Genomic DNA, 21676 nt, shown 5'->3' with positions numbered 1-21676 from the left:
GGCGGGTCCTGAGGTGTTTACTGTCTGCCGATTTTTCTGCAAAAGAATTTCACACACACACACACACACACACACACACACACACACACACACACACAAAGAATCTCCCACATTTTCTACAACATTGACTAGAGAAACAAATCCAGAGACACTCAAATGTGTGTAAGAGAGCGCTTGATCTCCAAGAGCAATTGTATATTGAGAAAACAGCCCAGCCCAGCCCAGATCAAGTCCATAAGTCTGATATTAGCCCGCATGTCATACACTAGTCCATAAATTCCTCTTCAGACTCACGCAGCACATGCAAAGATGCCGAATGCAGGAAGATCACAGGCCGGTGCGTGGAAAGTCCTGTGGATCCAGTGGCGGTGGACGCATCCAGGGCTCTGGGTGCCATCAGCGTGGCTCCATGCGGCTTGTCAACAGGAAGATGAAGCGGAGAGAGAGAATGTGGCCCACCTTCAGGGAGAAAGCGAGGAAGTTCCCAGAATCCTCAGGAGAAGGCCACGCTCACCAGGAGGCATCATCAGGCTGTGACCTGATGGACAGGCTGGACTGCACCCCTCCACTCCTACTACCCTGGAGCTCACGCGGGATGGTGTGACTGTCCGAGCGTCTGGGATGCAGGGTGTCACAGTCAATGTAGAAAATGGACTGGCACCAGTGTGCCTTGAAAAGACTCAGGCTTCACTTTTTTTCATTTTTCCCTTTTCCGGGCTTCATTTTGGATGCTTGTTTCATAACAAATGCTGTCATTACTGTGGTCGTTACATCATCTGGTGTCAGTTTGAGGATTCCTGTCCTGTCCCGCAGGACATCAACAACGTGGACACCTGAAAGAGGGACTGGGAATGAAGATGGGCAAGGGCGCGAGAAATGGAGGCAAGACAGGAATCTGATCAAGCCTCGTTTTATTGAGTTGAGAGCAGAGGTTTAAATAGCCAGCGAAGGGCAGGCACCATTACATCACATGTAAAATAGGGTACAGCTGAGGTAGCCAATAGTCGTGCATCTCCAAACAAGGAAGGAATGGCGGGCAACTGATCAAACAGGTAAGTATGCTAATGAAGCATTCCTGGTGAGCCTGGGGGGAGATGCCATCAGACATGTATTGACCAATGAGTATAGCAGCTGCTAGTGAAAGATCACCAATCCTAGCAAGGGTCAGGGCAGCCACCTTCTGGCGGGAAAGGAACAAAGGGCAAAAAAACCTCTGGGCAGTTTGTATGGCGAGAGTAGATTGATGACTAAAATCCAGGTGGGGAGACACGCAGCTCCCTACAGATTCCGAGTGTAGGGGTGGAGTCTAGCCTGTCAATCGGGAGATAGCCAATGAGGCCTCTGTGTGGGCGTGGCCTTCTCCTAAGGATTCTGAGAACTCCTAGTTTTCCTCCTTGGAAATGGGAATCTCTCTCTCTCTCTCCTCACACCATGGGAGACGTTGCAGCTGACTCCCCATGAGGCATCCCTGTGGAGAAAACACATGGAGACAGGCTGATGACAGTCAGAGCCCTGGAGCTGAAGGAACCATGAAGAGACCCCGGCCAGCTCTGAGGTTTCTCTACCGCCACTGTATCCGCAAGACTTTTCACCTGAGGTTTCTCTACCGCCACTGTATCCGCAAGACTTTTCACCTGAGGTTTCTCTACCGCCACTGTATCCGCAAGACTTTTCACCTGAGGTTTCTCTACCGCCACTGTATCCGCAAGACTTTTCACCTGAGGTTTCTCTACCGCCACTGTATCCGCAAGACTTTTCACCCACTGGCCTGTGATCGTCCTGCTTTCGGGCATCATTGCACGTGTTTTGCGAGTCTGAAGAGGACTTTATAGATTGTTATCGGACATATGGGTTAATATCAGATTTATGTGCTTGATCTGGACTGGGCTGGGATGTTTTCTCAATGTTCAATTGCTTTCTTATGCACATAAGAGTGTCTATGAATTTGTTTCTCTAGTCCACCGAGACTCACACAAGTGAAAAAATATCATGAGAGGGAAGAAAAGTCACGTTCAGGAAACAAGCATGACAACAAATGACTGGATTTTCTCTTTAGATAGGTCTTTCTTCTCTCTCTTTGTGGGAGAGATGCCACCATGGCGCTGATTCCGACCCACAGTGATGCTAAACACAACAGAGGGAGACACTGCCAGGTCCTGCTGACAACATGTCCAGAGCATGTACGACACCCTCTTTCATCTCTAACGTGTTCTATTTCCCCCTAGTCTTTACTCTTACAAGTCCCCCAATGGTTTGATCTGTCGAAGGAACTTCCCTACATGATAAGGAGCAAGAATCTGCTCTCTTTTGAACCATGACCACACACGGAGGAGTTTCTTCATCTCTTCTGAAATAAAAACGTCCCCTCTTTTGTACAGTTTGCAATCATTGCCTGCCAGCTTCTTCTTCTTTTTTTAACCCCCTCCTGAATCTGGAAACTTGGTTTCTCATCTAAGAACCTCTGTGAAGGTCTGGCTTGAAGTCCCCAGTTTGGAGGAGAAGCCAGCTCCAAATTCCTGGACAGCTTCATGCATTCCCCATCAGGCGCCCCGCCCCATTGTTCACGAAGGGAAATCTGTTTGAAAGCACCTCATCCCCTCCTTCACCCTTCTCTCCGTGCAAGATTCAAGTGTGCCCATGACGGGGTGGGGACCTTTGTGGTGACAGGAAGCCCATCCCTGGCCCTCGGTGAAGCTTCTAGTTTGCTCCATCTCCCTCCTGTTTCAGTCCAAGACTCTACGATGGGGAGCTGCTTAGCAAGCAGGATTGGCCAGTATTTGTTGTACCCTGTTTGCAAAACTCTTCTCTTAAAGCCGGGTGGGGGGTTGGGGGGGAGTGGGGGTGGGGAGGGGTGTCGAACTCAATTAAAATGCGGGCCGTGTGGGGCAACAGGCAAGATTCACGCGGGCCACATCACATTTACACATTTTGTTAAATTTATATTTTGAAGTGAGGATTCAAGAATATGGATAGGATAATTAAAACAGTATATAGTTGCTTTTATTTAAACATTTATTTAATGTAGTTATAAAACTAAAATTATTCTTTTTTTTTTTTACCTTGCCAGCACTTTCCTCCTGTTGGTTTTCACTTACCTCTTATGTTGTGACCGGAAAATGTAACAAAGTAACTAATAGTACAAGTGTGCTTGACACAATGGATGGATGTATGGATTGTGATAAGAATTGTATGAGCTCCCAATAAAATGATTTTTTAAAATCTGAAAGTATTAAAGCAAAAACAACAAAAAAAGTAGCTAATAAAAAAACACAAAATGTTGGACAGCTGACAAACGTGATGCACAATAGTAACGGTTTTCCTCTAAAAATGTCAACTAGCGCTGCCGCTAGGGATGATTTGTAACAACGCCACCCAGAGTGCTCTGTTTAACCTTGTCGTTATTGGGATCTGTTTACATGATGTGACAGTGAGAGTGGCAGACACATTGCCTCCACACATCCCGGAACTGAGTCTGCGCGTTTGTGCATGTCCACAGGCCCCCAGGAAAGGCCCTGGGCCATGTGTATCCTCCTCTTTAGTAGTTAAAAGGTTAACAAGGGAATTGTGTGTACGGTATTGCCTCAATCTCCCCTAAGCACTATTTCCTTCATAACAAATTTTTCTATTTTCATTTTATTTCAGAGCATCGCAGTTCAAAAAAAATTACCTCGGGGGCCGCATGTGGTCCGCAGGCTGCCAGTTTGACACCCCTGTCTTAAAGGATGCCCTGTGAACACCTGCTAGCCAGCCGTGCAAGTCTTTCAATTCCCTTTGGAATCTCAGAGAGCTTGAGCCCTTTTCCTGAAAACGCGCAACACACGCGAACCCACGGGAAGGCAAACTCGCGTGTTTGCCCTTTGTTGGTGGCGCTTTCAGTCTGTCTTTTGGTGTGTGTGTGTGTGTGTGTGTGTGATCTATTGTGGTAGGCATCTATGATGCCTGAATGAACAGCTCCAGGATTGTGCCTGTCGGTACAGCGTGCATGTCCCCGCCGTGTATTAGAAAGACGCCTTCATCCTTGCCCCTTGCCTGGAGCTGCCTGCTGGGGATTGGCCAAGAGAAGCATGTGTAGAGTCATTGAACCGTTGGGGGCGGGGGGGAGGACGGGAAATCAGCTGCTTTGGACAGCAAGGCACCGCACTGCCTACTGCGGGCCTGAGTGAGCGCACAGCACCCGGTCTGGAGGAGGCAAACTCGTGATGCTGCACAACCTCCTGTCGCGTGCCTGGACAGCCCTCGCGTGCTGGCAGCAGCGTCACGGGGCTGGCCGCTCAGAAAAATCCACTTTCAGACGCTGCACGAACAGTGAGTTGATGTGACCCATGCGGTTTTATGAGCTAGGGAATGTGATAAAGCACTCGGCGGGTTTTCATCTGTTGGTGACAGTGTCTGTGTAAACTTAGCTGATCTGAGTGAGAAGTAGCAGGCGTGGGATTTAGAGACAAACTGAAATACCGAGCTAGACTTAGTTCACCGAGAAGAGTGGATCAACTTTTCTTACTAAGTCTGTGGCTTCTGCGCACATTGTTTCGGTGGCGTACGATGGGCCCCTCTTTCTCGTGTCCTCCTTCTTGAAGATGCGATCTGCTTGAAAGGGATTAAGACGAACAACATGTTAAAGCAAATCCTGTAGATTTGTGTGGGGAGCCAATCACTTCATTAGTTCCTCAAGACCATAGTCCACATTCAGCAATTTCTGTGTGAGTCTGGGTCCTTTAGAGAAACAAATCCACAGAAACTCATGTATAAGAAACAGTTGTATATAAAGGTTAAGTGCCCATCAACAAAACATCCCAACCCAGTGCTGCCCAAGCCCACAAGTCCAACATTAACCCATGAACCCATATGTCCAACACCAATTCACAAAGTCCTCCTCTATCTCACAAAGCAGACGCAATGATGCCGACTGCAGGAGGAAAGCCGAGTCAGTGAACGTGTAAGCATCTCAGCACTGGCAGGGGTCTCCACAGGGCTGCTCCAGCACCCAGGGCTGCATTGAGGTAGGTCCATGTGGCTTCTCCTCAGGGATGTCTTGCAGGAAGTGAGCCTTGCCAGCTGAAGTAGGGAACTGGCTCAGGCAGCTGCACCCTGGTCCAATCATCAGAAAGCACGATACCCCAGGAGTGGAAAGGCGAGGGTCACTGAGTCATTTATCTCTCCACCCTTCAATTAACCCCACATGTGTTTATCAGTCAGGTTGCACAATAAACTTTAACTATCTCACTTTCCAATACTGATGTTCCTCTTTTAGTTTGTGGTTCATGAGTTAAGCCAAAACCACGCCGTTGGTTTAAGTACAATTATTTACAATCCTTATGTGTTGAACTGTTTGTATGTTTATCCATGATGTTGGAATTGTATCAATTAATATTAATTTGAGAGCTAAATGACTTAGGACTTAGCTGTTTGTAAATAAAACAACATACAGGGCTGACTGATGGAGAATACAGAAGTTATTTTTCCATTAGCTTTTCACCCCAGAAAATATATTCTGACTACAGAACCTTGTTTTTTTTTTTAGAACCTTGGTTTTTTACAACCTAGAAATTTTTGACACAAAATTTCAAATGTTCTACTCTAATGTTGACAATCATGTGTCCCTCTTTCAATTCAATCATTTAAGTCAGAAGAGAAAAAATATTCCACAAAGCAGGAAGTGTGTTTCTATTATTGTGGGGTCTGAAGAAGCGATCATTTCCGATGCCCAAATGATTTCATTTTCTGCCCCATTATTAATTTGTTTTTCTACAACACAGAATGGATGCAGGATTTGGAACAAATTCTGTTATACTCATTGTGTTAGTTGCCTAGTCTGGTGTCAATTTAAGGATTGAGAGTGTAGGGTGGAGTCTAGGCTGTCAATCTGGAGATGGTCAATGAGACTTCTGTGTGGGCATGGCCTTTTTCAGGGAAATCTGGTACTTCCTCTTTGGAGGCGGAAGACACTCCTCACTCTCTCTCAGCCACTTCCTGGGAGACATTGCAGAAGACAAGCCACATGGACACAACCAGACCTCAGAAGCTGGAGAAGCCACAGAGAGACCCCTGCCAGCACTGAGATGCTTACAACACCACTGGATCCAAAGACTTTCTACCCACTGGCTAGTGATCATCCTGCATTTGGCTTCATTGCATGTGTTTCATGAGTCTGCAGAGGACTTTCTAGACTGGTATCGGACGGATGGGCTAATATCGGACTTGTAGACTCAAGATCTGGACTGGGCTGGGATGTTTTCTCAATGTTCAATTCCTCTTGTATATAAAACTCTTTCTTATACACAGATGTGTGGCCATGGATTTGTTTCTCTGGTCTCCCCAGACTAACACACTCCTCTCGCGGTTAGTAATTTCAGCACCAATGGTGGTAGTACAATGACTTGTACCCAATGGAAGAAGTCTCTTCTGGTTCATAATGCTTTTTAAAAAGAAGCTGACTGTGGAATTGACCCAAGCCATGGCATTTTCCATTGCCTTCCATGCATGGGAAAAGTGGACCCCGAATAAGGAAGACGGAAGAAGAATCGATGCTTTTGAGTTGTGGTGCTGGAGGAGACGATTGAAAGACCCGTGGACGGCCAGAAGGACAACCCAAACCGTGTGGGAAGAAGCATGACCAGAGAGCTCCTTAGCGGCAAGGATGGTGAGACTTCCTCTTACATACTTTGGGCACACGGTCAGGAGACCAGTGAGAAGGCCATCAGGCTTGCTAAAGGGGGCAGCAAAGGAGAGAGAGGCCCTCAATGAGATGGACTGGCATAGAGTCTGCACCACCGGGCTCAGGCAGAGGGCCAATGGTGAGGGTGCTGCCGGACTGGGCAGTGTTTCATTCTGTTGTGCGTAACTGACTCTGTTGCACCTCACAATGACAAATAATCTGATGTCCCTCCCAACAAGAAGTGGCACCCGTGTGCTCTCTCATTGAGCCCAGGTAGGCCCTAGTGGCTGCCCAAAGGGTAGAGCCAAGTAGTAATGGCCCTGTGGGATTCTTAGGCTGGTAGGAAAGGTCATGCAGTTCCTCATGCATTATGAATTGAATTGTGCACGCGTGTGCACACGCGGTGAGTTTGGAATCCTGCTCTTCATTAAGCAAATTAGATCACATCTGAGCCAGTGAGTTCTATACGTAACCGGCTCTGAGTTATCAAAAGGCAGAGAGGACACGGAGGCACACACACACACGGACGAGCAGGAAGAGAACAGAGAAAGATTCGGCTGCAAGTCTTGATTCATGCCACGACATGGATGACCCTGGAGAACGCTACACGTCCCGACAGAAGCCAGACACGAGGGACCACATCCTGTGCTATTTTAGTTCTACGAAGATGCGCAGAACAGGTCCCTTGTTCGTCGAAACACACTTTGGAATCGGCTTGCCGAGGTCAATGAAGGGATAAACGGAGAGAGAGAAGAACTAGAAAAGGAGGGAACTGATTGACGGAAGGAAGGAAGACGGGCTGGGAGCAGGGCACCTAGGGTCACTGTGCCGAGGGCCTCCTAGACACAGGGAAGATTGATGCCAAAGTTCAGGAAGCTCTCCAAAGAACGAGGGACCCGCAGACTTTGAGAGAAGGAGACAAGAACCTTCCCCATGACAACAAGAGAGGAAGCCCTACCCTAGAGCCAACCCTCTGGGTTTGGATTGAAATTGGCACCGAGACATGGGACAGCTTTACATTAAGTCAGCCCATCTAGTGGAGACCCCTGAAGAGGTGAGCGGCTGACTGGAATCAGGGGAACGGAGGCTGAATGATGGAGGACCAACCAAGAACTTGCTGCCACTGAGTCTATGCTGACTCATACTGACCCCCGCTGGGGTTCCAAGACTATGCTTCTGTTTACCGGAGTAGAAAGCTCTGTCTTTCTCTCGAGGAGCTGCTGGTGGTTTTGAACTGCCAACCATGTGGCTCGCAGCCCAACTTGTAACCACTACACCACCAGGGCTCCTTGGATGATGGGGGAAGGAAACCATAAATCTCAGCGACGTGTCATGACCTACGGCTCTGGGTCTTGCCCATTGGGAAGAAATTGTCTTTGAAAGGTGCGGCCTGGCCCTGGGGAAAGACAATAGAACAGAGAATCTACAACTCAACCCGTTTCTAACAAGAAAAGTTCAACCGAGCTTGCTTTTTGCTCACTTACAGAACGGGAGTGAGCTTTTCTGAAAACAGAACTCTGCAGGGGTGGGGAAGATGAGTCTCAGGTTCCTAACGGCTTGGAATTCGCTGAAATAGTGTGTAAACCAGTGGTTCTCCACCTTCCTGTGACCACGACCCTTTCATACGGTTCCTCAGGTGGTGGTGATCCCCACCATCACATTACTGTCCTTGCTACTTCATCACTGTCATTTGGCTACTGTGATGAATGGGGCGACCCCCGTGAAAGGGTCGTCTGACCCCCCAAGGGGTTGCGACCCACAGGTTGAGATCCGCTGGTGTAAACTCTTCCTGGTGTCTGTCGACCGGCATAGCCGTCAAGGGCTGTGCTGGGAGAAGAGGGACCAGGAGGAGTGGGTGGGGCTCCAAGGAAAGCTTGAGATCAGACCAAGGACCAGCAGGAAGGGCTGCTGGGTCTCTCTCTGTGTGGCTGCGGGTCTGCTGTCGGGGAGCGAGCGAAGCTGCACATGCCAGCCAGCGCTGGCACACCTCTGCCTCCACTCCTGTTCCTTTCCCCGTGCGTTCGTGTCGCTGTAACCGTGACTAGAAACGGGATGGGCGAGGACCACAGTTCTGGAGGCCCTGCGTCTGTCTGCAGGGCCTCCTGTCCTCTGAAGACTCCGTCCTGGCCCCTCCAGCTTTGGGTGCCCTCAGGAGGTCCCCAGCTATGGCACCAATCACTCTCCCCTCCATTTCCTCTTCACATGGAAATCTTCTCTGTCTCTGACTTGGACAGACGCCAGCCACTGGATTCACGGCCTGTGTTAGCAATCAAGGCTGCTGCAACAGAAGTGCCTCAACCAGACACTGTAACTGAGCAGAAATCTGTCCTCTCACAGTTGGGGGGAAGTTGGAACTTACTTGGAGTTGATGAGTTTAGTTGGGGTTTTGAAGGAAGGAATCCTGGGGGGAGGGGTGGAAGCAGGAATGCTGTCAGGCAGCACACAGGGCTGCGGCCAGATCTCTGACTGGTGGCTGAGTGCACCGGAGCTGAGGGCAAGGTCCCCCCACGGGCAGGAAGCAGTGGCGTCAGGAACGAGGTCAGGGCAGGCAGCGGCAGTAGGAACTTTGCGTGGTGCCCAGCACAGTTTTTCGGTGTTCCTGTTGTTTTCCTATTCCACGGCGAACAGAGTGGTTCGTTAGCTTTTGCTGCAAGGAGCAGCTTAGTGATATGGTGGAAACGTGGAGGATCGAGGCCGAGACAGGAATCCAACGGGCGATGTCCACGCCAAGAGCTGGGGAGGGAGGGCTAGAACAAAGAGAATTCCATGCGACAAAGGAAGGACAACAAAGAAAGAGGGGAGAGAAAGGAGGAAGGAATGTTAAATATAAAACACAGCAGACACAAGTCACACCTAAGACCCAGAGGCAAGAACAAGGAATGTACTCAAACTCTAGTTAAAAGAGGAGGACTCTGGTTGGATTAAAACAAGACGCGACAAAATTCACTTACGTGCTGTTTCTGGGAGACACGCATCAACGAGAAAGGTTTAACAGAAAGAGTCCTAGGAAGCGGAAGACGACAATGTTCCAGGGACGACAAGTTCCAGGCCCTGCAGAGCCACGCCAGCAGGCTTCACTATGGACAGCGGCGGCCAATTGGGTCCACTTGGGTCTCATGAAAGACATGTTGCATTGGGCAAATCTGCGGCAACAGCCTCTTTAACGTGTTAAAGCGACACAGAGGTCACCTTGAGGTCGAAGGTGTAACTGAGCCAATCTAGGCATTTCCAACAGTCTTGTCTGCGTGTGAAAACAGATTCATGAATCGGGGAGGCTGAAGAAGGATGGACGCATGTGAGCACTGGCGATTTTGAAGACGATTGAAAGTACCGTGTGTTAGATAGGGTTCTCTAGAGAGATAAAACCAGATTTCTGATAATTATATATATATAACACAAGAAATGAACTGTTAAATTATAAACAGGTAGATATATAATACAAGAAATGAGCAGTTAAATTATAAAGCAGTACAAATGGGTCAGTGCAACTCACTCCCATGAGAGAGTTGTGAGACACTAGCAGTCCTTCAAGTCTTGAGGGCCGTCAGGTCGTCCTCTGTAGAGAGAGCTAGGCTATCCCAGCACAGGCAGCAAACAGCAAGGCAGGTCACCAACCGTCAGCCAGGTCACTAACTGTCAGTCCCCAGCTCAAGAGATAAACCTTCCAGTCGTGTGGCCTTAAAGGGACCTCAACTTACAGCTACACAGTCCACAGGCTAGGCGTCCCACAGGTAGTGTAGCCTGTAAATTGAGGCACAGAACAAGCAAGGCAGCCGCACACTGGTCCGATGATCAAAGAGTGAGAGACAAGAAAGGTGAGGCTCACCGAGCCATTTATCTCTCTGCCCTTCAATTAATCCCACTTGTGTTCATCAGCCAGGCTGGTATAATAAACTATCTCAACCGCTTTGCCCTCCCAGAATAGCCAACGAATCTGCCTCGTCGGCAGTGCAGCCAGAGGGGTCCTTAGAAGTGAGGAGGGTGAGACTTCATCTCCCATTCTTTGGGCATGTCTTCAGGAGAGACCAAAGCCAGAGACGGACAAACCCCCTCAGGATCCGTAGTGGGAGTATCGCTCTCATGAAGGTAGGGGGATGGAGGGGTGTGTGGCGATCAAAAGGTTGGATATCTAGCCCACCCCCCAGGGGGATGAATAACAGAAATGTGTGTGAAGATACAAAATAACAATAATATATAATTGATCAAGGATTCATGAGGGTGTGAGGGTGGGGGAGGGAGGGGAGAAAAAGAGGAGTTGATACCAAGGGCTCAAGTAGAAAGAAAATGGTTTGGAAATGTTGATGGCAACATATGTGCATCAATATAATTGCATGATGGTTTGTTATAAGATTGGTAAGAGGCCCTGCCCAATAAAATAATTAATAATAATTTTTAAAAATCTAGTTCTGGGCCTGATTTGGCAGGCAGTAGGGGGCGCTCTGGGATTTCTGAACAGATAGGAATGTCCAGCAGACTAAGAGCTGAGGAAGGAATGGTTGGGAGGGCCCACAGGGACGTGTCAAGGCTGACCAACTCCATCCTTGTCTTTCCTTAGACTCACACCCTAGAAGTCCTTCCCAACCAAGATGAGTGCAGACTCTATCTCAAACAAACTCAGTGCTGCTGAGTCATAGAGACCACCGCCGTCGGATTCTGAGACTGCTTATGGGAGTAGAAAGCCCAATCTTTCTCCCTTGGAGCTGATGGTGATTTCAAACTGCCGACCATGAGGATCAAAGCTCACCGCATGACCACTATGCCACCAAGGTTCCTCCCAGAGTCTGCCAGGGGGAAGCTAATAGGCTGCGAGAGTTCTGACTGGGTCAGACCAGCAGTGGGATTCAAATAATTTAACAACCGGTTCACTGCACTAATGATCATATTAAGTACAAAAAACCATATGGCAAAAGATAGTTTATTATTTCATACAGTTAACACTTAAATAAGAATAAAAGAGATACTCAAAATTAGATTATGTTATAAGAAAGGGTTTTAAAATGTTAATGAAAAATATTAAATAATACCTGACCAAAAAAAAAAACAAACCTTAATAAAACTGTTACTTAAGGTATTTCCACATTGCTTCTTGATTGGTGTTCTCACTTGCAATATTCTTTGCTTTTGACCTGTCATACTCTGCTGTGTGATTAACCATCTTAAGGACGCTTCGCCATCTTTCCACTGTAGGAGTAGGATCCCATTCCTGTAGAGGTAGGCAAATTAGACAATAGTCATTGTGTTTGATAGATTCGAATCTGTTAGGCGACTTCTCTTCTCTGAAGATAATATGTTCATCTTTGGAAGAACCCTCTCTGCTTCTGTGAAACTTACAACCATATTTTTAGCTCTTTGAACACTTTCCGAAATTGCATACTTGGCTCTTCATGTCTCATGGGAATTTGGGGCAAGAGCACAAAGCTGAAACGAAGGACAGCATGTCACCCTCTGATTGCTTGGCAGTTTTTCTCTTTCTGTTATATTTTTAGCTAACGAATTAAAAAAGACAAGGGAATAACGATGTAGTATTTCATCAAAAGTATAATGGAGTTTATGAAATGGATAAGTAAGTACTACAAGCATAGTTCTGTCTTATTTTTTTATACCGATGGACAAATGAACATCTCTACAGGTGCTTATAGTACGCTGTCGCGCAGACGGATGCTAAAAATGAGTCAGGAATGTAAATGTGTGATTTCCACATCCCAGCCGCCCACAACCCGATTAAGAGGGCCATTTTAACAACTGGTTGTCGGACTCAACCAAAAATTAGGGATCGTTTCTGCGGACCCCGCAGGAGCCAGCCGCATGCCACCACTGAGTCAGACCAATTGCAGCAGGGACATGGCCTCTGACCCTCAAGCGCCCGCGTGCACCCAGCAGGTGCTCAGAAATGTTGAGGCTGTGGAGCGTGGAGACGACAGGCCACGGCTCGAGGCGACAAGCGAGGTTTATTCACTAGGGATTTGAAAGGCTGGGGCCCTGAAGGGAAGCGCCTAGAAGTTCCGAAACGGCAGCGTCGGAGCAGGTGCTCGGTACCGCCAGCAGAGGGAGGAAGGCGGACTGAAGCCAGCGAGACTACATTTCCCAGAATCCCGCGCGCTGGCAAGCCACTTCCGGTCCCTCTGCCCTCCCGGTCCCGGGGGGCGGGGCTGAAAGAGCGCGAGGGTGCGTGGGGGCGCCGCCGGCGTCAGGGCGCGTGACGCTCTTCCGGTGCGCCCCCTCGCGTCTCCTCCGTGCCGGCTCCTCAGCCCCGGAGGCGTGAAGGTGACAGCGGGAGGTGACCCTGCTATCCGCCGCGATGCTGGCGGCGCGACGGCTGCTCGGCGGGTCGCTCCCCGCGCGAGTGTGCGTGCGTTTCAGCGGCGACACGGTGAGGCTCGGACCAGCGGTGTTCGCGGGCCGGACCGCGCTGCGGGCCTCGGCGCGAGCCGTCCTTCCGTCCCCAGGTTGCCTCTGGCTTGGCTAGAGGGAAGCGGCCCTAACGGGAGGCTGACTACCGGTGTGCGGCAGTCCCGCGGCTAGCGCAGAGACCGTGCAAGTCACTTGCAGCAAATGGGGCCTTTGTCCCCATCCTTCCTTGCCACGGCTTTGCAGGACGAGACACGAGGGTCGTTGTCCGGTTTTACAGATGCAGAAAACAGCGTCGCTCTGCGCCCTATAGTGGCCGAGACGTGCTTTTAAGGGGACGGAAGCCAGGTTCCCGGTGTCCTCAGCTGTGGTGCACCCCACTGGGCCTTGTAGCATTTCCCGGTGTCCTCAGCTGTGGTGCACCCCACTGGGCCTTGTAGCATTTCCACCTCCCTCAGTCTTCTCCTACGGGGACCTCTCCCAACTTAAGCAAAGGCCCCTGCTTTCACTCAGTGTGTGGTCCAGTGGGAGAGTCCACCATCTGTGGCCAGGACCTTACCCAGGCCCTGCAGGTGCAGTGGGCATCTGGTGCAGTGGGCGTCAGCCCCAGATTTCCCTGGCTCCCCTTCTGTCTCCTGCTGTGTGAGCTGTCTCGCCTGCTTTCCCTCTGTTCCCGGGATTGCAGTGGGTGGTGGTGCAGGATGCCACAGACAAGCGCCTGGCCTGCAGGACGTGCTCAGTGTGTGGTGCTAGCAGCTGATGGAAGAAGAATGTGCGTGCTTAAGACCCTGCCCTCCCCCAGCCCACCCAGCCTCTCCTAAGCACTGGGGATCCAGGAATCTACAATACCCCTCATGGACCCAGAGTTCCATTGCCCCCATCTCCTGACTCTCGATTCCCCAGACAGCGCCCAAGAAAACCTCGTTCGGCTCCTTGAAGGATGAAGACCGGATTTTCACCAACCTGTATGGCCGCCATGACTGGAGGTAAGTGGGGGCCCGTAGCCTGGTGGGTCCAAGTGTGGGACCTCCCCTCACTGGCCTCCCCACCCTCTCCAGGCTGAAGGGAGCCCAGAGCCGTGGCGACTGGTACAAGACCAAGGAGATCCTGCTGAAGGGGCCTGACTGGATCCTTGGCGAGGTCAAGACTTCGGGCTTGCGGGGCCGTGGTGGTGCCGGCTTCCCCACTGGCCTCAAGTGGAGCTTCATGAACAAGCCCTCCGATGGCAGGTGTGGGGAAGGCAGAGTGGGGGGTTGGGATGGAGCGGGGGGGGCGTGTCATTCAGGAGAGCCCCAGTAGCTGTGGGAGCCCATCTGGGCCTTTGGACAGCCTCCTTAGAGACAGTGATGATGGAGGTGGGAAGATGCTCCCAGGGCTTATGGGAACGGGACATGTAGTTCTCGCTACTCTGCTTCGGTGGGGATGTATGGGGGAGCAGAGCCCACTGAGGGCTTTGACTCCTACAGAGTTAACTGCTCATATCTCTCCCTGTCTTCTAAGAATAGAGATTTTCGTTTTCCTAAGTGAGCGTGGCAATGTTGTGCAGAGATTAAAAAGAGATCGCTCAGCACTGGACTTGCATGTTGACCCATACATGGGGGGAAGGCCCCTTGTGAGCAGGAGCAGAATATGGGCTCAGCACAGGGAGCCGCAGTTGAACTGAGCAGGACAAAAGTCTTTTCTGTGGTCATAGCTTCCCCAAGATGGGACGCGCAGGGAGCTCCCTGCCATTGGTAGTGAACAAGCAGACACTCCAGGAACATGGTGAGAGGGAATAGAGGAATGGGCCCTTGGAGGTTACATACTTGGGAGGAGTGAGGGTGTCATGGGGTTGACGGTCCAGCCCCAGTGGGCACGCAGCTTGACTGACCTGCTGACCTTGCAGGCCCAAGTACCTGGTGGTGAATGCGGATGAGGGGGAACCGGGCACCTGCAAGGACCGAGAGATCATGCGCCACGATCCCCACAAGCTGGTGGAAGGCTGCCTGGTGGGAGGCCGGGCCATGGGCGCCCGAGCGGCCTACATCTACATCCGAGGCGAATTCTACAATGAGGCCTCCAATCTGCAGGTGGGCAGGGGGTTGCTAGGGGTTCACGCTCGCCCCACTCACCCAGCAGCCATTTCTCATCATTAATGGAACCAGGCCCGCAAAGCTGCTTCCTCAGGGCCTCTGTTCTGTTTTTCTCAGACCCAGGCGGGAGGCCCTCCAGAAGACTCTTGAGGGGGGCACATGCTGGGGACCTCACTGGCACGCATGTTTCCTGCAGAAGGGTCAACGGGGCAGCTTAGGAATCCTTAGTTTGGTGATTCCTGCAGTCTAGGGACAAACAGACACCCCTTTCTACCCGGCTCTGAGCAGTGGAGGCCTAGAAGATAGGCCTAGCGCAGTCTGGCAGAGAGTTGGCAGTGTAGGTGTTGGTCCGGTTGTCATCACATGTCAAAAAATTAACCTTGAGAGTGTTTTTCTTGTGGACGTGTGTGCTCACAGAGCCAGAAAACCGTAGGAAAAGAAGACACCCTTCAGGGGACCACCCTTCAACTACGTGCTGAGAACGCGAGTTATGTCTTTACATGCTTTCTCCCGCAAATCGCCTGCTCTGATGATAGGCTGAGTGTTTTTCTAGAGGTGACATGCACACGGAAAGTCCGGGCTCCCCGGCCTGGGCTCCCCGGGTCGGTGACCTCCCACCCTCTCCCAGGTGGCCATCCGCGAAGCCTACGAGGCAGGTCTGATTGGCAAGAATGCCTGTGGCACCGGCTACGACTTTGACGTGTTTGTGGTGCGTGGTGCCGGAGCGTACATCTGCGGGGAGGAGACCGCGCTCATCGAGTCGATTGAGGGCAAGCAGGGCAAGCCCCGGCTGAAGCCACCCTTCCCGGCCGACGTGGGTGAGCCTGCCCCGCCCGTCCTCATTGCCACCCCAAACTAAACAAGCGCACTGCCTTGGTGTCCCTGCTGACTCTTAGGACAGGGTAGAACTGTCCTCTGAGACTAACTCTTCATGGGAGGAGAAAGCCCCATACTGTGGAATTTGAGGTCTGGCCTCAGATCCCCCACTGGGCCGCTGTGGCATTTCTGAGCCCCCGTTGGCTGTGGGCCAGTGCCCCTTGCAGCCCTCATCCTGCCTCAGCCCTCAAGCCCCTTCCAGTTCTGCGAGTTCATCGTTGGTTCTGCCCCCACAGAGCCCGGCCTGGAGCTGGGTATATTGGCGATGCAGGCACACACAGCTGCTGCTGCTGGACTAGGGCCCAGCAGAGGACAGGACCAGGCAGGGAACAGGCGGGTGGTCTCGGTGCGACCCTGCTCCAGCCGTCCGGTCTTGCCCTTTATCCTGCAGGGGTGTTCGGCTGCCCCACCACCGTGGCCAACGTGGAGACGGTGGCCGTGTCCCCTACCATCTGCCGCCGTGGCGGGGCCTGGTTTGCCAGCTTCGGGCGTGAGCGCAACTCGGGCACCAAACTCTTCAATATCTCTGGGCACGTCAACTACCCGTGCACCGTGGAGGAGGAGATGTCCGTGCCGCTGAAGGAGCTAATTGAGAAGCATGCTGGTGTGGCTGGGGGCTGGCAGGTGGGCGGGGGTTGGGGATACTCTGGAGCTGCGGGACGGTGCTCTGGCCTTATCACTGACGGGACTGACTGGGGCTCCAGGGGGTGTCACAGGAGGCTGGGACAACCTTCTGGCTGTGATCCCTGGCGGCTCATCCACCCCCTTGATCCCGAAGTCCGTGTGTGAGACGGTGCTGATGGACTTCGACGGGCTGGTGCAGGCTCAGACGGGTCTGGGCACGGCGGCCGTCATCGTCATGGACCGCTCGGTAGGCCTCGAGTCAGGGCTCCCCCTGGGCTTGTCTGAAATCCCTGGTGTGCCCATGCCAGCTGGGCAGTAGGGGGAGATGGGAGCGGGAAGGCGGGTTGCTTCTGGGAGCTGAGTTGGCACCTCCTCGCTCCCCTGTCACCCAGACGGACATTGTGAAGGCCATCGCCCGCCTCATTGAGTTCTACAAGCATGAGAGCTGTGGCCAGTGTACCCCGTGCCGTGAGGGTGAGCTCCCTGCCTGCCTGTTGTCCCACTCTGGGCCCTGGGCTTGAGCAAGCCGCTGTAGCCTCCTGGCCTGCCCCGGGGCTCCTCCCAGGCACCACCCCCACCCTCAGGCCCCCTCAGGAGCCCATCCGGCCCCTTCCCATGGCTGCAGGTGTGGACTGGATGAACAAGGTGATGGCCCGCTTTGTCAAGGGCGATGCCCGGCCGGCGGAGATCGATGCCCTCTGGGAGATCAGCAAGCAGATCGAGGGCCACACCATCTGTGCCCTGGGCGATGGGGCCGCCTGGCCCGTGCAGGTACTTGTGGCTGGCCCGGCAGGCAGGGGGCCCTTGGAGGTGGGTGCCCAGGGTTGGGGGCCAGAGCAGCCTCACACTGAACCCATCCCCACAGGGCCTGATCCGACACTTCCGGCCTGAGCTCGAAGCGCGGATGCAGCAGTTTGCCCAGCAGCACCAGGCCCGGCAAGCTGCCTTCTGAGCCTGTCAGTCCATTTGTCTGTCTGTCGTCCGGTGCTGACAATAAAGCAAGTGCCGCTGCTCCTGTCGCTGCCCCTGTGCCGCCCCACCCCCACTGCTGTGGCTTTCCCTGGGGCCTGGGGCACAGTCCACCAAGGTCACCAGTGGGTCCCGTGGGTCCCTAAGGCTGCCCTCAGCAGTGCTGACCGGCGCCTGGGAGGCCTCCCCAGGTTGGGGCTGGAGGCTGTGGTGCAGAAAGCACAGACTGGTCTGGTTTGGAGCAGATGTTTATTTTTGCATTAGGGTTGAGTGGAGGGTGGATCTCAAGCTAGGAAGGAGGCAGGCAGGGAGGCAGCTCTCAGCAGGGGCTGGACCTACTTGTCCGGCAGGAGGGTGGGGTGGTGGGCAGGGCTAGTCGCTGAGTTGGAGGGGCACACCGTCCAGCGGGTGCCACAGCTCCAGCCGGCGGTTGCTGTGGCCCAGGCACTCACGCCAGTGCCACAGGCGCTCCCCACTGGCATGGCTGCCCAGCTGCACCCCACCTGGTGGTAGGGGGGTGAGGGTGAGGGCCCTGGACACTCCTCAGGCCTCCCACCCAGCCCCCCACAGCTCACTCACCAATGAAGTCATCCGCAGTGCCCAGGTCATAGTCCCAGACAGACACCAGCAGAGTCTTCTGAGCAAGCTCCTCCCGAGGGCCCCCATAGAAGAATTCCTGAGGGTGGGGAGTGGAAGGAGGGCCTGGGGTCCTGGGAAGGAAGGAAGGGCTGGGCAGGACGGGGGCTTACCCTGCAGGGGGAGCCTGACCTCGTTGAACTCGGGATTCAGGGTCTTCTTTCGAACACTGGTCTTGTACTTGGATTTCTTCCCCACACTGGGCTGTAGAAGACTGATGCAGAGCAGGTGGGTCAGGTCAGCTGTGGCCCGGCAGAGGGGCCCCCTTCCCAGGCTCACACTCACAGGCGGACGAAGGGGTCCGAGTAGCCATTGGCGTCCATGGGGGCGAGGTGGGCGCAGCGTAGCACACCCACCAGCAGGCCGCCCCGCTGAGAGCTGTAGCAGAGTGACAGCAGGATGCGCCCCCGCTCCGCCCCGGCCGCCTCCTCCGCCTCCGTCTCCTGCAAGTGAAGGTCACTTCAGACCCTTGGCTGGCCAGCCCCCCAAGGGCCCCCAGCTTCAAAGACATTTGGGACCAGAGAGCCATGGGGACCCCCCATCCTACAAGTCGGGGGGGGTGGGGGCTCCACACTAAGGCCGTGTGCCTGCCTTCTGCCACAGTCTGGATCAGGTGCTCCACACCTAAAATAGGCCTGGGCTTCTGGGAGCCACGCCCCTCCCTTGTCCTGGGGAAGGAGGAGGAGCCAGCTGCGAGCACTTAACTGAATGGCAGGTGCAGGCGGGCTCCACAGGCTGCTCAAGAGCACCTCCACCTGAGCCTGTAGCAACCTGTGTCTCCCCTACTGGGCAGAGGCACAGGGCGTTTCCTCTTGAGTAGGAGGCCTTGGAGAGACCCTGGTGAGGGGGCGCTCACCTTGCCTTCCCACTGAGGGTCTGGCCTGGTCTCCACTGGGCCCACAGTACCTAGCAGTCACCCTCACTGCCCCTCTTCCTCCCAAGAGGGCCATACTGACCCAGTAAGCAGAGCGTTGCACCCCTGCCCCATCTCCCTGTGCCCGTCCCTCCCAGCAGGGGTAGGCACCACTGGCCCCAGGCTGCCCTCATCTGACCTCTGCCTTGTTACTTGTGCAGGTGTCTGGCCCTCTCCCACCCCCAGCCAGGGCTCCCAGGTAAGCCCAGGCGTCCGACCCACCTCCTCATACAGCGACATGCCTCGAGCAGCGTCCAGGCTCTTGGGCCTCTTGATCTAAAAGCAGAGTGTCCGAGTGGACTCTAGGTGAGAGGCAGCGCCCCTCTCCCAGGCTCCGAGCCCCGCAGCCCCACTCACCAGCCTTCGCTTCTCCAGGCACACGTCAAAGCTCCGCGCACGGTTGGGCACCAGCTTCCTCAGGGGCACGCGCAGCTCCCCCAGCGGGGGCCCCCGCCGGCGTCTCCGCAGCCGTGGGTCCTCACACACACACAGCCTGGTGGTCCCCGCTGTCAGGCCTGGCCCGCCCAGGCCCCCCTCCTCCAGCCTTTGCCACCCGACCCCATAAGGCCGCCCCGTCCTCACCGCAGGGTCTTGCGCCCCGCATCCTGGCGGGTGAAGCCGTGGTAGGTGAGCGTCTCCTCCCACACAGGCCCCCGGGTGCCCCGCACCGTGCGCGTGCGCAGCTGGCTGGCCTGGGGTGGGGCAGGGGCGGGTCAGCACCTCCTGGTCTCCCCCTCCCCCCAGCCTCCAAGGCCCTCACTGTGCGCGTGTGCGTGCTTGGCTGGCCCGGGGGTGGGTCAGCACCGACTGCCTCCCGTGGAGAGCCCCCAGGCGCATTTCTCAGCTGGGGGGCTCGGCGCCGGGGTCCGGATGGCTCTGGTGGGGCCCGGGTGCCACGCTCACCTTGCTGGCGCCTGGCAGCAGGTTCGCCTTGACGTAGGTGTCCACGGAGCCGGAGGCGGGGGGCTTGAGGCCCTGCGAATAGACCGTGGGTGTGGGCAGCCTGCGAGGGAGAGGCGGTCCAGGGTCCCCAGCCACGCTCACCTTGGCGCGGTGGGCGGTGCAGTGCAGGGCGCTGTTGTCCGCGTCGAAAAGCAGCGTGAACTCCAGCATGCCCAGGCCAGCTGAGAGCAGGGCAGGCCGGTCAGCCCCACCCCAACGAGGCCCGACCCCAGCACCCCTCCTGGGCACGCTTGCTTACTGCTGTCGTCCGAGTCACCCTCGGGCTCGGGGGCAGCAGGCAGCGGGCGTTCTGCACCGGAGGCAGCGAGCCGCGGGTCCGGGCCGCGCTGGGCCGGCTCGGCGAAGGGGTAGAAGTGCGGAAAGTAGTCGGAGATGAGGCGGATGGGCCGGATGGGGCCGGGGCTCACGTCGATGGCCATGTGCTCCTGCATGCTGACCCGCTGCAGCGGCCGCCGCCAGCCCGCAGCCGCCGAGCCCTCCATGGGGACGCCGGCATGGGCGGCTCAGAGCCACCGTCCAGCACCCGCGGGAAGGGACATCACTGAGGGCAACCGCACCTGCAGACAGAGCGCAGGGTCAGGGCAGCACTGGGCTGACTGGGGAGGAATCCGGGGCGCTCCAGTCTGGGGTCTGCCTGGCTGGGTCACTTACCTGGACCAGAGCCGCTTCCACCTGGCCCGGTTCGCAGCTGGTGCTGGGTGTGCACTTGGGGGATCTTGTGAGCAAGTGTGACCCATGAAAGGGGGAGAGCCCAGAACACGTGGCCCATCCCCTGAGGGGTCCCTCCCAGCAGTGAGGCTGAGCCTCTCTCTCACCTCTCACCACCCCTTCACGCCCCCCCTTCACAGGAGTTATTTTTACCACCATCATGTGGCCCCGAAGGCTGGAGGGCCAGAGGTGGCAAAGGGTTGTGGGGATGACAGGAGGGGCAGGTGTGGAGGCGGGGGAGGGCATACAGGAGAAGATGTCTAAAAGGGTGGGATTTGGAACAGAGGGGCACAGATTGGAAGAGGGGACTGACTAAAAGGAGGGGCAGGGCCATGGTGAAGAGGGGAGAGGTGAAGAGGGGCTGCAGGAAGCAGGATGGAAGGCGACAGCAACCACCCCGAGTCAGCTCAAATTTTAAAAATTGTAAGTCAGATCAGCACATACACACAAATGGAACAGAACCCTCTCTGTGGCTTGTACCTGTGGCCCTTGTGTGGCCTCTCCAGCTCCCGCCCCATTGACCCTACTCATCATTGCTTTGCTAAACCCAAACCCAAGCTCCCTGCTACTCTACAAGATAGACTAGAATTCCCCTCTTGGCGTTTCAGAGGCACTGTAACTGCAGGAGTAGAAAGCCTTGCCTCCACCGGAGCAGCTGGTGGCTTCCAACTGCTGACCTTGTGGTGAGCAGCCCAATGCATACCCACTAAGCCACCAGGGCTGTATTGCTTTGCTAGGATTCCTCAAACAGCTCAGCTACTCCTTCCTGGACAGCACCTGCCCCTTGACTAGGCCTACCCCTGCTCACCTTCAGTTTCAATGTCAGTTCCCATAGATGACCTTGGCTGACCCTACCTGCCCAGGACCCCCTCCTTATTGCCCTTTGGATGCCCCCCCTTTACTACTCAATCC

At 54.4% G+C, this 21676-nt stretch overlaps 2 protein-coding genes across 2 annotated transcripts; one reads left to right on the top strand and one right to left on the bottom strand.

Annotated features, from left to right (window-relative positions):
- Positions 1-12859: 12859 nt before the first annotated feature.
- NDUFV1 (NADH:ubiquinone oxidoreductase core subunit V1) lies at positions 12860-17586 on the top strand. Its single transcript, XM_075545270.1, has 10 exons — positions 12860-13025; positions 13907-13989; positions 14062-14232; positions 14889-15072; positions 15704-15893; positions 16343-16555; positions 16656-16822; positions 16968-17049; positions 17201-17346; positions 17441-17586. Exons 1-10 carry the CDS (start codon positions 12954-12956, stop codon positions 17525-17527), a joined length of 1395 nt encoding a protein of 464 aa, XP_075401385.1. The 5' UTR covers positions 12860-12953; the 3' UTR covers positions 17528-17586.
- Positions 17587-17814: 228 nt separating this feature from the next.
- Positions 17815-21605, bottom strand: LOC142446223 (double C2-like domain-containing protein gamma). Its single transcript, XM_075547987.1, has 10 exons — positions 20295-21605; positions 20138-20217; positions 19997-20068; positions 19676-19785; positions 19451-19586; positions 19332-19369; positions 18466-18639; positions 18313-18394; positions 18124-18220; positions 17815-18047 (listed from the first exon to the last, which is right to left on the bottom strand). The coding sequence occupies exons 1-10, from the start codon at positions 20536-20538 to the stop codon at positions 17917-17919; spliced, it is 1164 nt and encodes a 387-aa protein (XP_075404102.1). The 5' UTR covers positions 20539-21605; the 3' UTR covers positions 17815-17916.
- Between the last annotated feature and the right edge of the window lie 71 nt (positions 21606-21676).

This window comes from Tenrec ecaudatus, chromosome 4 (genome assembly GCF_050624435.1).
Source record: "Tenrec ecaudatus isolate mTenEca1 chromosome 4, mTenEca1.hap1, whole genome shotgun sequence".
NCBI lineage: Eukaryota > Metazoa > Chordata > Mammalia > Afrosoricida > Tenrecidae > Tenrec > Tenrec ecaudatus.
The sequence above is the reverse complement of the archived record's forward strand: the minus strand, read 5'-3'. Positions and strand labels throughout refer to the sequence as shown.

Coding starts and splice junctions, on each gene's coding strand:
- NDUFV1 (XM_075545270.1), top strand. CDS start 12,954: ATGCTGGCGGCGCGACGGCTGCTCGGCGGGTCGCTCCCCGCGCGAGTG. Junction 16,556..16,655: donor GCTAATTGAGAAGCATGCTG/GTGTGGCTGGGG, acceptor CTGGGGCTCCAG/GGGGTGTCACAGGAGGCTGG. Junction 17,347..17,440: donor GGGCCGCCTGGCCCGTGCAG/GTACTTGTGGCT, acceptor CCATCCCCACAG/GGCCTGATCCGACACTTCCG.
- LOC142446223 (XM_075547987.1), bottom strand. CDS start 20,538: ATGGAGGGCTCGGCGGCTGCGGGCTGGCGGCGGCCGCTGCAGCGGGTC. Junction 19,786..19,996: donor TGCTGCCAGGCGCCAGCAAG/GTGAGCGTGGCA, acceptor GCCCCACCCCAG/GCCAGCCAGCTGCGCACGCG. Junction 18,221..18,312: donor TGAATCCCGAGTTCAACGAG/GTCAGGCTCCCC, acceptor CCCCACCCTCAG/GAATTCTTCTATGGGGGCCC.